Raw genomic sequence first — 15,114 nt, 5'->3', positions numbered from 1 at the left:
TATGACTTTTTTGGTATTTTAAATGAAAAATTTAAAACGATAATTTATTAAGTTAAAATAAAAAAAACTAAATATCACCTGTATATTTATCATACATAGTTATCACCTAGCTTGAAAACTCTTAGGAAACTGTAATTACATTTATTTGCACAATACACGGTTCTTAAAATGACCTCCGAGCACAGGTGGAATGCCAAGTTATTTTTTCGAATGAATCGGGACATGCATCTTAAGAGATCTGGGATCTGCGTAGGCCTTCGAGCAATGGTCGCACTTATAGGGTTTTTCGCCAGTATGAGTCCTCATGTGCCGACTAAGAATTGCCGACACCTTAAATCCCTTTTGGCATAGGGAGCACTTATAGGGCCTTTCCTCCGAGTGAACAAGAAGGTGTGCTTTGAGGGCAGAGTGGTCCATAAAGGTGCTCTCACACTGACCACACTTATGCGGTCTTTCTCCTGTGTGGATACGGATGTGTCGACATAAATCGATTTGTTGAGCAAAAGCCTTTGGGCAATATTCGCACACAAACGGTCGTTCGCCAGTGTGACTTCTAGTGTGCACTTTCAGTGATGAGACATATTTAAAGGTCCTTTCGCAGATATCACACCTATACGGCTTCACGCCAGAGTGTATCCTGGCATGCACCTCTAAAGTATATTTAGTCACAAACCTCTTATTGCAATGCGTACATTCGTATTTTTTAAAATCCCGGAGATTCACTTCAGTCTGACCGTTCTGCTGAGCTTCCTTGTGGAAGCTTAATTTGTGTCGTTTAAGATCGCTTATTTGCTTATACGTTTTGGAACATTGGCTACATGAATACGGTCGTTCGCCGGTGTGAGAACGGATGTGTATCTTTAGGGATGTGCAATACTTGAAAACTCTTGGGCATATGTGACATTTAAACGGCATTATTTCCTCATGTTTCCGCATGTGGGCGACAAGGTTTGAGTGACCAAGGAAAGCACTTGCACATAGATTACACTTGAATTGTCGTCTCGTGGTGCCGTGAGTCTCAGTGTGCCGCTTTAGATCGAAGCTTTGCTTAAATGCCTTTGGACAGTGATTACATTTATACGGACGTTCCCCCGTGTGAACACGTATGTGTTTTATAAGATCACCTCGATACGAACAAACTTTAGGGCAATATGTGCACGCAAGCTTAAGCCTATCCGATGAAACACGGTCCTGATGCTTTAAAGAAACACTTTTCTGATCTTGCAGTGTTTTGGTCTTTTGAAATGTACCAATATGTGGCTTATGCTCTGATGGAGAGTCATTGTCTTCTTCCTCGTGAGCCCTGAGGTGGTTCTTAAAACTACAGTAGCGCGCAAAGGATTTTCCACATCGGGAACAATTGTGCGGTCGCTCTTGGTTGTCTTTGTGCAACCAAAAAGTCTTTGGTATACAAGGATCTCGAACATCTCCAACGGGTGGTTCGATTTCGTCTACTGATATAACTTCATCTCCGAAGTTGTCCTGCTGAATGTGGCAGTTAGATTGATCGAATGAACTAGTGTTAGCCTGTCTTATATTCGAATTGGATTGAAAATATTCACCGACAGATAATTCGCTATATTCTTCGCCTTGAAAATAGGCACCTGTTTGATCAGTTGCACAGACTGATATTTGATCCTTAAGTAGGTGAATTTCTACTGCGCCGATCTTTTGGGGATGCTGGAATAGTTGTCCAGTCCTTTCCTCAATTAAATCTAAATCTTCTTCAATTAGGTTATCTCGGTAATCTAACTTTTGACTAGAATTTGATTTATCACTCGCGGTGTTCGAGACCTGCCAAAATTCGTTATACTGCGAGTTTTCCTCGGCGGCTTCCACTTTTACTCGGCACAGGAATTGGTGGCCTATCTGGGAAGTCTGCCGAATATCGAATGCATTGTGCGCATCCTCCAGGCAACTTGCGCAAATGTGTTCAGGCAGAGAGTCCCCTTTCGCAACTTGATAGCCGGACCACTGGGCAATCATGTCCGGGATTGAAGGTCCCACTCTTGGTGCGCCGTCGAAAATGTTGACCATGTCATCGTGGTTTCCCATGCAAACTCGACATATATTCTCCATGGCCCTTGTAAAGAAGAAAGGTAAATACCTTATAATAAGCAGATTAACCGACTTACATTTGTGATTTAATGTAGATTCCATTTACTAAAATATTATTTTTTGATTGTTTACATCTGCGCTGTGTATTTCCTGGCCACATGAATCACCCTGTTGTTACTAATTTGTTCTGTTAAGAATATTACATGAATCGCCCTGTGATAAGTAAATAGTGCTGTTAGAAACATTATTGTTACTATATGTTATTTAAATTATTGTTTAGTTGTTCAGTTGAATTTAAAACCATTCTTAAAATCTTTGTTATTAAATTTATTAAATAATTTACTAAAATAAAACTTTCCTTTTTTCGTGATCTTAATTATTAATTAATCTTAAAATATTATAAAACAATTTTACAAATACTTAAAACTCTTAAGATTTAAGATTTTCAGAGTCGTTTAAGTTAAACCAAGAAGTAAACAACTAAGGAAACATTATTTCACAGGATTCAACAGTAAACCTTTTAAATTCCTACGTAATTTGTATATAACGTAACATCACTTTGCGTGAGAAAGAGCTAGATTCCTCGCGTTCACATTCACAACTGATGGCACATTTTTTAGGGATTTTCATTTTTTAGGGACTGGTGTTTTTCCACAAAGGGAGTATGCAATTTTCTCTGTAGCCTCGAAGTACCGGATCTTGCAAGCTGGTTACACTTTTCAGTGAACGTTGATGCATTCTTGAGATTCAAAATATTTACGATCTTAAGACATTTTCCCACACTCACAGATTTCTGGCTTGCATATTACTTACATTGAATTCCCATTACAAAGTCTTCTAAACACCCTGTACTAAAAATGTGCTGTTAGGCGCGAAAAATATCTGCTTTTATCGAATACTAATCGATAAAGGGTTTGATTTGAAATTTAAACCGTGCACGTGTTCTAAATACAAATTTTATTTCAGAAAGCAGAAATCTCTATGGTGACAACATCAAACCATTATTTTTAAAAAAAAAATTTTGGGACACAATTTATATCCTTTGATAAACAAGTCTACCCATGGTTTTCATACCAGTGTGACCCCAACCAAATCCAAAGCAAAATAAATGCCTATGTTACATTGAACACTCAACAGCTTAAAGACTTTATTTATTGACCGATATCGATTTATTGCATTTTTCTCAACCAAAATCTGCTGCAGTGATATTGCTATGTTCTAGTACAGTTTTGTATTGGCATTTACCGTTACTACCGTTATTACCGTTATGTTCATTTTGCAGGGTTGCATTCTTGCTTACTAACTAATTAATAAGTAAAATTGAATTCCGAAAATCTCTGATAACTTTTTCTGTTCTTTTTTGTCGTAGTTATTTTATTGATGTATGGTACGTTCTGAGGTTGTACAGAAATAAAGATACCGTTTTCATTATTGTGATTTTGCATGGCTAATGTATTAAAAACAATTGCTGTCGTTTGGCAACTTCTTTGGGTTAAATGCACTTCTCATATTGCTGGGCTTGGATAACTATTGTGAATTAGTGTTAATATTTATTGGATAAGCGCATTTGCATAGACTCCGATTCGAGTGTTGATGTGTAAATATATTCCTCTACATGTATGTATACATTGTATTGTAATTGTTAGTACTGCATTTTTGTTCGCTTCTTTAGTTAATATATGTATATTAAGTATTTATCTATTTAATAGCCTTGCATAAACGTTTCTCTTGAAGTTCCATTTATGTATTTTCTTTTGTGACTCGCAAAACAGTGTTGTAATTACAAAAATATATATACCTCGTGTTGTAGTCGGCTGTTCTCGAAACTTAAACTCTAATAAACCCGAATAAACGCAATAAGTTGATTATGATTTAATATTTATTTGCTTGTAGTTTGCAATTTGTAGGTGTCTTATCTTCTTGTTGACTTATTACAATACAAAAGGTACGAAAGGCGCGAGAAATTCCGTTGTCACGGAATTTACACTAAAAATTGACTTAATTGTGAAGAGCTAACTGAACGAAATGGTTTTCGATTTCCCAAAAAGGACCGTAAATTAAACATTGGATTCCCAGGGGTTGATATTTCTAGCTTTTCAGTTTAAACTTAACATGGTATCTCTGTTTACTCATTTTGTAATACTTATTCTCTACATTGCTGGAAAAATTAAGGTGACAATAGTTTGGTGTTTCTGTTGGTGTCTCATTATATATAGGAAAACTTGACTGAAAAGCGGCAACTAGTTCGAGTATCTGACATATGCATTTACATATCTTAAAATTTGTTGTTTATATTTTCTCTTGGGAAGAGGAAAGGATCTCAGGGGAATCTCGATCTCAGGGACCAGCTCCGTTACTCGGCGCGGCAGAGCAGCGAGGCGAACCGGAATAGACGCATCCAGCTGAAGAGCTTCGATTCTATGAGATTCTCCTCCGCCGTCGAGGTGGTCATGGAGACCCGCGACGAGTTGGAGGACTTGCTGCTCCGTTTCTGCTGCATGATCCTGGGCGAGCTCATCTTCATTATCGAGTAAGTCGTCTTGGCGGCTTTTGGATTGCACACGCCACAAAAGTGGACGTGGGCTACGGGTCACAAGCGTGGAACGAACGAAACGCACAGGCTGCAAAGGAAATTGAAAGGAGGCATTAGTCAGCTTCGAGTGCTATTCAAAGTGGCAAGTCAATGGCTCAGGGCATAGAGTATCATTCTCTTTGTGGCAGCTGTCGAGTGGCAGCCGTGACATTTGAGCAGCAGTCAGCAAATCTCCCAAGTTCCCCAATTCTCCCACATCCCCCATATCCTGCAATTCCCCAGCGAAAAGCTGGTTGATGGCGAATTGAAGAATGACTCTGTGAAAGAGGAATACACATTCAAAGCTCTTATTCCCGAAATTACACTACAAATTCCCGAAATTACAATTACAATTTCTTAGCATTCTGTTTAGACCAGAGTTGGTTGTTGTGGATATTCGATAATATTGCATTATGCATTCAGCTAACTCCAGTGTTCCACTACTAACTGATTAATATGAAATGAAGTTTATTTAACCCCCATCAGCTTAAGCCAACAAATTGAGCTTTCTCTGCTCCCCTCTTTGTTTATCCAAAACAATCATTTAAGCACAACCATTAGGCCGAACTAGTTTTGCTTAGCAACAAAAAAGGCAGTGCGCAGCTCTAATCGAAATGCTCCAATGGGTGCACACACCCAGCCCAAAAAGGCATTGGCTCAACCCACCCATGCAGAGCCGATGACCTTGCCCATATGCACTGAAGTATGTACACGAGTGGTATGCCCAAAAAGAGGCCCAAATCGAAATGTAGCATCCAGTTTTTCCAGATCTGGCTAAAGCCAGACACCAGAGAGCATTTCAATGACAAAGCGCAACGCTTCGTTACGTATAATCAAAGAAAAGCATACAAATCTACTCCATAGACACACTGCTTTAATTGGACAAAATCCTGTCTATGTTGCCTGGCAGAAAAGATTACATAGAATTGTAGGAGAAAGATTGCGTGTGTTCCGTGTCATTGGCAATTATGCAATGCACAATCTATTCCACCCCTCCCCCATTTCCGCCCACCGCCTTCAGGCAGCAAATTAATTTCAATTCCCTCTCTTTTCTCTGTGTGTGCTCATATCTATGGCGACAATCGAAAAAAGTGCAGTCCGGTCGTAAAACATTTCTATTTCCATAAATCTGGCGGACAATAAAAAAAGCTGCGACAGCAGCTTGTCGCGACCACGCGACACATAAAAAAATTGCTTTGTTTTTTCCGCCTTGTACACTGTACGAGTATTTCGGGGATCGCTTTTCCATCTAACTTCTAGCTTCTTGCCAAATGCTTTTTCACTTTGTGTGTTTTGTAAGCAATCTTGTCAGCGCTCAAAATACGCCTGCGCATTTGCCTGGCTCATTATAATGCTTAGATCATGCAGATAGCCGGGCCAACGAATATTTGAGTGTACAGTGGGCCATGTGGGCGAAATCGTACTTAAATCCAAACTATCATTTCAAGGCATTTCAAAATTACGTGCAATTGTTAAAATTATGAGGCAGGACTAATAGGATAAAGCCCTTAAAGTTAAAATAAGAAAATATTAATAGAGATTTAGGAAAAGAATTTTCTGATTTCAATTATTTAAGTTTCACCCTATAATTACCACATTATCGAACTACTCCTGCCCTCTAAATTCCACATCTTATAAATTACTGTGGTGGCATTCAATAAATAAAAAGAAAAGTTTAAATTTAGTGCCGTTAATAGAAAGGCAGATAGTTTTCAGTTCGGTTGGAGATACACATATTTGAGCTTATCTCAGTTCGCCTGAAATGTACAAATTTTGCGCCGCGTGCCCCTCCACCTCCTCAGCTCCATTTTCACCTCCGCCTCTGCTGCTTTGACATAAACATTTCGGGAATGGGAAATATTTTCCGTTTTCATTTTAATCTGCGGAATACTACGAATGCAGCTGCTGTGGTGTCAGTTAGAGCGGGATGGGGCGAGAGATCGTGATGGCGTGGGCGTCTTAAAGCTAACGGGCCAACACGAAACTCGCCCACATATGCATATGTATGCATAACAGCTCCCTCCCTTTTTCCCCTCCCCCTTCGACCACACTCTTTCAATGCCTTTTACAGTTTCACAACTAGTGGTAAAAATATATATAAAATAAAATATGATATAAGATATTTGGTTCATTTTAAATCTTCATCAATTAAGTTGGATAATTCAAATCAACACGTAGCGTTGTATTATTTAGTTACTATTTTTTTTAAAGCGCAAGACTTATTTTATTAAATTACATCAAGTTACTTAATACCAATCATTAAAAAAATAAATGTTACTATTTCTCTTTAATTTGCAACTGTCTAGTTCCTCTTTTCATTGGATTGAACATTTACCAAGCGACCATCGCTCACTGAATATCCATCCATCTCTCCTTCTCATCGATGACATTTTTAAGGCAGTTGTTTTATTGGATCTGCCGGCACCGCGGGGCGTATGCGTGATGTTTTTATTGCCGTTAAATTAACCGAATGCCCAGGCGACTGGGAGATGGGGAGAAAGTGGGGAAATGGGTGCGAACATGCAATACTTTAGATTTGAAGGTAGTAGTTATATCCACGAATATTTGTGGCTTCGTGCCTGCCCCTCGGGTCATGTATTTCAATATCCTGGGCGCCAGCTTTTGTGAAATTTATGAGTGTCGAGTGTTGGAAATCGAATATCTTTGATGGCGACGCTGTCTTTTCGGTAATTTGTGGCCCATCATTGAGTTCCGCCGAAGTTTTATCACCCACGCAGACAGCTTGACATATTTTAGGGCCTGTAATGGCCGAATAACAGCTAATAATACGGTGAGACTCTTGATAGATTTGCTAGGATTTCCCATCTTGCCTTGGCTTCATTCCTTTGACACTTTGTATCCAGCTGTCTGACAAATGTTTTCCATTTTCCTCCTAATTGGCTTCAATTTTATGTCGCCATGTGATGTGTGCTTTTTACTTTTTTCTACATACATTTGTATGTGCATAAGTATATTTCATTTTGCTTGTCACCCCGGCTCACATTGACCCACTTGGCGCATGCTGTGCAATATTAGCAGCAAAACAACAGCAGAATAACTGGCAGTTGCAGTTTGAGCCTGTGCCAAATTCAATTATCAATTTGTGCCTTTTGTGCCTTTCATGCATTTTCCATTTCAACTCGTTTTTCCCCACAGTTGGCAGATGGAAAGCCAACGGAGGCAGTTGCCATTGCCATTTGCCGTTTGCCATTTGGAATTTGAAATTTGAAATTTGTTGGGAAGCGACAGCTGAATGTCTGAAACGCCGTTGATAACGCTAGTTAACCTAATTTTCTAAATTTGGGCAAACACGAGGATTATTGACATTTAAATGGACTGAGAAAGGTAGAAATGAGTGGAAAAAGCTAATATAAAAAACATGAATTGCAACCCTATGGATAAAGTTCAAGAACTAGAATTGGTCATTACTAAACTATGTAGCTATGTTGAGTTTAAAGATCTAACAGTTCTACCACTTTGCTCATTAGACCCACGTATCTGACCCATTTACCAGCACTTGTGGCTATTAGAAGTGTGTAACATCTAGCATTTACCTGATAATTTCCAGATACTTGCTCCGAATGGAAACTGCCCCTACTTTTCCCACTTGTTCATTGTTTTACTATCGCCATCACAATTGCAGCCGCAGCCACAGCCACAGCCACTGTCGCTTGTCGCTATCTGCAGTCTTGTCACTCACTGGTTGTCTCTGGCGGTTTCAATTGCATTTCAAATGGGCGTTTGCGTGTCCCGTGGAGTCGGGAAATGTAGCCGGGAAACATGGAGACTGGAAGCTCGGCTTGGTGTTGTTATCAAGCGCGTGCCACTTCAGTGCCTCGCTGACTGACACAAGCACAACTCGACCGCAGATTCCACAAACAAACACCCAAACGACCCACTGCCCCGCCCATTCACCCATCCGCCCACTTTGACATCCGTCTTAATGAGGCTTCAATATCACTTGCCAAGTGCCACACAAGCTACACAGAGCGAAAAAGTCTTAAATAATTTTCTGAATTTGATTTTATACGCAGCGAAGCAATTAGTTGAGTTAATGCTAGTCATAATCTTAAAATCATCCTAGCTAAGCATTGCATTTGCAAAGAGGATCATTATCTGTAAATGATATATGTATAATTTTGAGTGCTGTAGCTTCACACAATTTTTCTCACCGTGCATCTGGTTACTATGTGTGCTGCTATTGTAAAATAGAGACTGAGCGAAATTGAGACACCGATAGTTAGGTCTATGTGCTATGGTCTAGACTTTGAGAGCTAGAGCAGCAGATCTTAGTAAATAGATAACGATATCTAATTGGGTCAGACCGTACTGCAATACGCATATTAGGCTTGATTGTAACCCGTTCGATTGATTCAATGAGCGCAAACAATAGAGAACCTTGAGAGATCCCACTTTATTTTTTCAAACATCATTACATGACAAAATCTTTGGCAGATCTGTAGACTGCTTTTCTTTTGGGGTGCGCCATGATCTCACCACACAACAAACTAGAAACAATAAACAAATGACATCACATGGTCACAAGTCAAGTTGGGGACCCGTTCAACTTGAGTCGGCAATTAGAAGGCAATATTGAAGAGATAAACGTATAAATCATAAATATTAACAACGCACAAACACACACAGACTAACAAGCTGGCCGATAATGGGAGTTCAAAGAGCCAAAGATACACACTAGAGAAGATGGGAAAAACCTGAATAAATATTTATAAGAATGCTAATTCCCCGATTGCAGTGGCTGCAGTAACAGTAAGACGAGAAAACCAAGCTGCCACTGCTGGTTGGAGCATTGTCTTTTGGCCCAGAAGAGCAGTCAAGCAAGAGGGCTGTGCCTTTTTTTTTGGGAAGGGGAAAAACCGCAAAAAGGCGGCAAGTGCCCTAGGTTTTCCTCCCCACTTTCCCCCGTACTATCCATGCACTCCATGCAACTGCGACATTGTAACAGTCTAGTTAACTTGCAACTTACAAGCGAATGTATCTATCCACAAGTTACTTTACAATGGTCCCATCTCTGTGGGCTACTCCAGCCACTACCACTGTCCCTCATCTCTTTTCACCTCCTGTACTGTGTTGACTGACTTTCGAAACGTGTTGTCATGTAAATTAACCGAAAAATAAAAGAAGAAGGAAAACTGCCATGTTGCGGGCTAGCTGAGGAATACGAGCTACATGCAGCTATGCTGCAAGTATCTATCAGATACACAGAACAAACACACGGAGGAACAGCGGTAGTGGGAGGCTATGGCCCCTCAGCCTGAGAAAGACAAATATAATTGACAATGGAGAACAGCTGGAATGAGTTCCAAACATCACAGACAATGCCGTTTAAATGGAAAATTGTTAGACGTCACAGGCCAGCAATAGCTACAACCTCAACAGTCCGAAGACCAGTTGTCAGCTGTTCGGGAAAAACTTTACGCTGCACCGCACAAAATCCTACACAATGGCCAAAAATTAGGTTGGCTCTTAAGTCAAGTTCCTTTAGGGAGCTTCAAAATCGTTTGAAGTGCCTATCACCGTGGAAAACAATGCCCTATGGCTCATGGTTAGCACAGCATTTTGAATGGCTGGATCTCAAGGAATCGGAATAGCAGATTATATAGCTTTGACAAAGAACAAGACTTTTACACTGCCTTATCTAATTTTTTCAGCACGATTGTTTGTCTTTCTAAAATATTTTTAAAATCTTACACATGGCATTTTACAAACCAGTCACATACCCCTTGCGAAATCGCACCTTTATATTTTGTAGTATCCCACACATTTGCCAATAGAAACAACATTTCCCAGACAATACAGATCTATTTTCAAACAAACAATTATTTCGAGTGCAAAGAAACAAGGGGTGGCAATGTGCAATATCACGATGGCAATAATGGCCATAATGGCCACTGTGGCCACTATGGCCACCTTCCATTTCCTGTTCTTTTGGAACGACTATTACGCATACGCCACGTACACAATACAAATGCAAATATTATACCATTATTGCGCACGAAATGCCAACGTAAACAATAATAAATACCGAAGAACCAGACGAAGACGGAGGAAAAGCCAATAAACAATAAGCCAAATGTGGCCACCCAAAAATAAAGTCAAAGAAAGACAAGAAAGAGACTGGCTACTCGAAGTTCAAAGTTGGCCAAAAGAAATTGCGCGGTCAGCTTGGCGAGTAGCTCATTAGCTGAAACCAAAGTCCCATTGGGGCCAGCTCGTTAACTTGGCTTAGGGGAAAATCGGTGGGGAAGTTGGATCGTTGGATCTGAAGCATGGTTTTAAGACCGAGCTAACCGTATACATAATGATGGGAAAATCTTTCTGCCTGCGCCTGATAAGAAATGCGACTCACAAGAGCCACATAGATGGGGGACATTTATAGATAAGCAGAGCGTGATCGCTCCACTGATGGTGACATTATTTTATTGCTCGTTAAACGATTTTAAATAAATTAATGAACTTAAGAAAAATTTAAGAAAATGTCGCAATAAAATTCAAATGAAGGCAACCAACATTGAATGAATAAAAAACAAATAAACTCTGGATTAGCTGCAATTAAAGTGGCTTCAAGGGCTAGCAAAGTGCTTAGAAATTCAAATAATTGGAAAGCCTTTTGCAATTGGTAAATTCGTTTTAGCCATTAAGGCTTTCATTCAATATAAGTTTACTAATTATAAATAAAACAAATTGATTGCAAAAGCGAAATATTTATACGAAATACCCTAAATATGCAAACAATGTGCTGGTGAATCAGTAAATTAAGTAATTTACCATTGTATACCATTTGATAATGGTATAAGTACTTGTACTTTATGTATCGTTTGTAAATATAACGTTTGTATAATATAACGAATATATTGTAGAAAACTTTGTTTTGGACCTCAAGGTTTGCCCTGCCAGAAATTTCCAATTAAGTCAAAGACCACACACCGTCTTCAGAAGTTTCCCAAACCCACACTGCCCCACTTTTCGATGACTTTAAAACATTCTGTGCTGACCAAAGCAATTCAGCTCGGAATGAGTTTTCTAGCCCTACGTGGGGGTTTTCCCTCTCAAGTACTTTCAATCGTGGTCAATGCATAATTCAGAACTCTAATTCGAGGGGCCACAAAGTAAAGAAAGATGACGCTGTGGAAATATTGAGGACCACACACTCTCACTTTGCAGGGTGGACTCTTAGGGAAAGGGTCATTCGGGTTTGACCCCGCTTTTTGCATGTGGAATCAACCTTCTTGTGACCTTACTGCTGCAAGCTCAAGCATCAGCCCATTGATTTTCAAATAAATCTAATTGGCGTGACCGGCAGTCACGCCCACTTCCGCCCACCCTGTCTGCCCGCATTTTCCTGTCAAGCTTGAGTTCCTCATTTTGACTGCCTATTTTCAATTTCCATCTGACACGCTGTGCAACTTTCAGCAAGTCCTTCCGTCCCATTCTGTATTTGTAAATTGTTGTACATAACTTATGCAATTCATCGTTGTCGGCTTAGTATTTTTTGGTTGTCGAAATTGTTTTTTAGCTCATTGTAAGCCCCAGACTGATGCCTCCCTATTAATTTTCAGCTAATTTCAATCAGTCAAACTCAATGGCGAAAAGTCATTCTAACCATACTCATCTGTAACCCAACTGAGAACTTTCATAGGAGTTTGAGTGACAAGGCTTATTTCTGTTTGTTGGCCCATTTCCGCTTTTGGCTAATTGAATTTACGTTGATTAAACTGGGAAATTAACAATAAAATTGTTTAATTGGAATTGGCTTAAAAAGGTTAGCGAAAGATTTTTCAATGGATTTATCATATCCGGAGAATCGGAGTAATTACAAACCATTTATGAAGTTGGTTTTAAGTCCCAGATTTGTGGGAAAATACAAAATATAAAAATTAGCCTGAATAAATTATACAAAATTTAAATCAATGCACACAGTTTTCTATACCGAAATACGTTGCTGTTCATCCGCCAAATTTTAAATGTGAAGCAAAAAAGTGTTTGTGTAAACATGCTCTAAAAATAGTTTTCACCATTTAAAATTTCACAGAAAGTCTCGGTCATTTATCAAAATTTTCCACAATTACTCAGAATAAACCAAGCAAAACGAGATATATTTTTATTTCAACTTATTTAAAGCACTTTTTCTGCATGACAATCCAGTTTCGGAATATCTATAATTTTCAGAGAGCAGGTAAGAAATTTGTTGATGTGACTAATGGCACTTGTTTAAGTATCGTTAATACAAAGAACACTTGGTGGAAAGTCGAAAAAGAAGTTTGGTAGTTATGGCTTGGCTTATCTGGCAAACACTCCAAGTGCGCCCCAATTTACTGTCCCTTTACGGAAAACTCATGCACGTTTGTAATCTGCTTCGCTGTTCTGGTTTTCCTCCATTCGCTTTATTATTTTAGGCGCAAATATTGATTTCCTTTTTGTGCGCTGGCTTTCCCGAGTTCCGAGTGTTATAAATGCAATACAAACGACCCAAAGATTGATAATTTTTTTGGGGTTCCATGCCCCATATGTTGCTTATAGTTTTGGCTGAGGGACACCAAGTGCACTTAACGATAGATAAGAAGTGAACGACCAACAGAGCTGACCTACATGGAGCATCGGATAGCTGATATGGTGTAGATGGGTTATGTACTCGATACACATATGTACATATGTGTGTATGTGTTTTGTGGCCAACAGTGGAAGCCCAAGTGTTCAATTGGTGGGGCATTAAAGCTGGCTCATTACACTCAATGGGTTCGAGTGCTTCGCACGATGAATATTAATCATTAAGTTTTATGTCTCTGCCAGCAGGACAAAGCAAATTAATTAAATTATAGCAATTCCTCAACATTTATGCTGTAATTGATGTTGGAACACCACACCATGTGAACTAGCTGCGGCTCATAACAAAAGGCATACGGCTCATTGGCCTATATAAAATGCGAGTGCCATGCCAAGGCATAAACAAAAGGCAGAAATGATTAATAAACTGAAGCCAAAAAGGGGGCGGCACATCGGCTCCGCTGGTGTGTGGAATACAGATGATGTGACATAATTGAAAAACCGGAGGTGGGGCCGAGGAAGCCTTTGAGAACTTTTTGTGTGAACTTATTCGTCGAGTCGAATGCACGGGGCAAAAGTAATCAACTACCACCAGAAAAGGGAATGAACCAATTCTTTATGACTGCCAAACAGAAAAATAAAAGATTATGCGGTTCAGTTCGCATGAGATACACTCTCAAAGTTCGCAGGAAAGGTTATGTTCAATCATCGGGATGGAAAACTTTGGCCAACTTTTACTTTGAAAGAAGTGTTGTTAAATGTTGTTAAAGTTCAATCGAGAAGGTTATTTTCTTGGAATAAACTTTTACAAAAAAGTTTCTTTTAAAATACTGAAAATATGAAATGGCAGTATAACATAATATGTTGTATATTAATAAATTCGGGAAGCACTTGTAGCTGATATACATGAGTAGAAAATAAACAAGGTGTTTTAACCAGAAGATTTTAATTTCGACTACATATGTACATACATATATATTTAATTCTTATTTATTTCGTTTGCCTTTGTGATCTCGCCATACCAGCAAACAAATGTAAAACGAACTAAACAAACCGAGATTTGCCTAATACTTTACTTGAAATATCTATTTGTATGTTATAACTACATATTTTCTCTGAATCAATATGTTAATTTAATGGCAAATCGAATACCATTAAGTTATAAAAAAAATGGGATTATCCTTTTAAGATGTGGACCCCATTCTCTGCATATGCAGATGTCCTTCACCGATAAAAAAAAAGCGAGAGCGTTATGGGATAATCTGGTTCTGGGCAGGAACTATGTACTTATACTCGTATATACATTAGTCGCAAAGCTCTCGCTCATATCGGAATTTATAAAGGAAATGTAAAAGAACTCAGGGTGGAAATAGAAGTGGGGGCAGGCCATAAAACCAAATGAAAAACGAGTTGGGGCTTACGTATGAAGGAAAAAAGGAAATAAAAAACAAAAACGCAAAAGCGTGATTACGTAAAATGCGTAAAAGAACAGAAAGAGAGAGTAAATCAGCGATGAGAAAGAGAGACTCGCAGGAACCACTTGACGCATTTCAAGGACACGTGCAGCCTTCGCAAGGACACACGCATCATAAAAGAGTGGCGCATTACACAACACTGGGTATTGGTAAAGGTTCCTCAAACTTACCGTAATATGCAAGTTGGCAGCTCCTTTCTGCTGTCTGCCCTGTAGCTTTCTTGACCTTTTTGGATTCAGCTAGGTAGGCCCTGACCGAAACGCTCTCGAAAATGTAGCAGTGGCAGTGGTCAGAACACAGATAACTTTCGAAGGTGACAAGCAGCAAACAAATTTTCCGTTCTCGCCGAGTCTTGTTGTTTTAGGGAATATTTTCCAATTCGAAAACTATTGCGTTTTAGTTCCTTCACAGTCGCAAGACGCGTAATATTCGATCGGTGCAACG

General features: G+C 39.3%; 2 protein-coding genes across 3 annotated transcripts; both read right to left on the bottom strand.

The window, feature by feature from the left end:
* Nucleotides 1–68: 68 nt before the first annotated feature.
* On the bottom strand, nucleotides 69–3,034 carry LOC6529533 (zinc finger protein 2 homolog). 2 transcript variants are annotated; one of them, XM_039372775.2, is made up of 4 exons: nucleotides 2,872–3,034; nucleotides 2,576–2,797; nucleotides 2,136–2,271; nucleotides 69–2,083 (listed from the first exon to the last, which is right to left on the bottom strand). In XM_039372775.2, the coding sequence occupies exons 3-4, from the start codon at nucleotides 2,216–2,218 to the stop codon at nucleotides 199–201; spliced, it is 1,968 nt and encodes a 655-aa protein (XP_039228709.1). In that variant the 5' UTR covers nucleotides 2,219–2,271; nucleotides 2,576–2,797; nucleotides 2,872–3,034; the 3' UTR covers nucleotides 69–198. The 2 variants fall into 2 exon arrangements, with proteins under 2 accessions (XP_039228709.1, XP_039228710.1); XM_039372776.2 differs by lacking the exon at nucleotides 2,576–2,797.
* Nucleotides 3,035–3,175: 141 nt separating this feature from the next.
* On the bottom strand, nucleotides 3,176–14,980 carry LOC6529531. Its single transcript, XM_002090497.3, has 2 exons — nucleotides 14,841–14,980; nucleotides 3,176–4,679 (listed from the first exon to the last, which is right to left on the bottom strand). The coding sequence occupies exon 2, from the start codon at nucleotides 4,580–4,582 to the stop codon at nucleotides 4,412–4,414; it is 171 nt and encodes a 56-aa protein (XP_002090533.1). The 5' UTR covers nucleotides 4,583–4,679; nucleotides 14,841–14,980; the 3' UTR covers nucleotides 3,176–4,411.
* Nucleotides 14,981–15,114: the final 134 nt, after the last annotated feature.

The sequence above is a fragment of the Drosophila yakuba genome, chromosome 2R (assembly GCF_016746365.2).
Source record: "Drosophila yakuba strain Tai18E2 chromosome 2R, Prin_Dyak_Tai18E2_2.1, whole genome shotgun sequence".
In the NCBI taxonomy this organism is placed as follows: domain Eukaryota; kingdom Metazoa; phylum Arthropoda; class Insecta; order Diptera; family Drosophilidae; genus Drosophila; species Drosophila yakuba.
Note: the sequence above shows the minus strand (reverse complement) of the source record. Positions and strands in the feature narration are given on the sequence as shown.

Excerpts from the sequence above, each read along its gene's own strand:
- LOC6529533 (XM_039372775.2), bottom strand. The coding sequence starts at position 2,218 with ATGTGGCCAGGAAATACACAGCGCAGATGTAAACAATCAAAAAATAAT. Across the intron at positions 2,084-2,135 it reads ATCTACATTAAATCACAAAT|GGCCATGGAGAATATATGTC; the intron begins GTAAGTCGGTTA and ends CTTCTTTACAAG.
- LOC6529531 (XM_002090497.3), bottom strand. The coding sequence starts at position 4,582 with ATGAAGATGAGCTCGCCCAGGATCATGCAGCAGAAACGGAGCAGCAAG.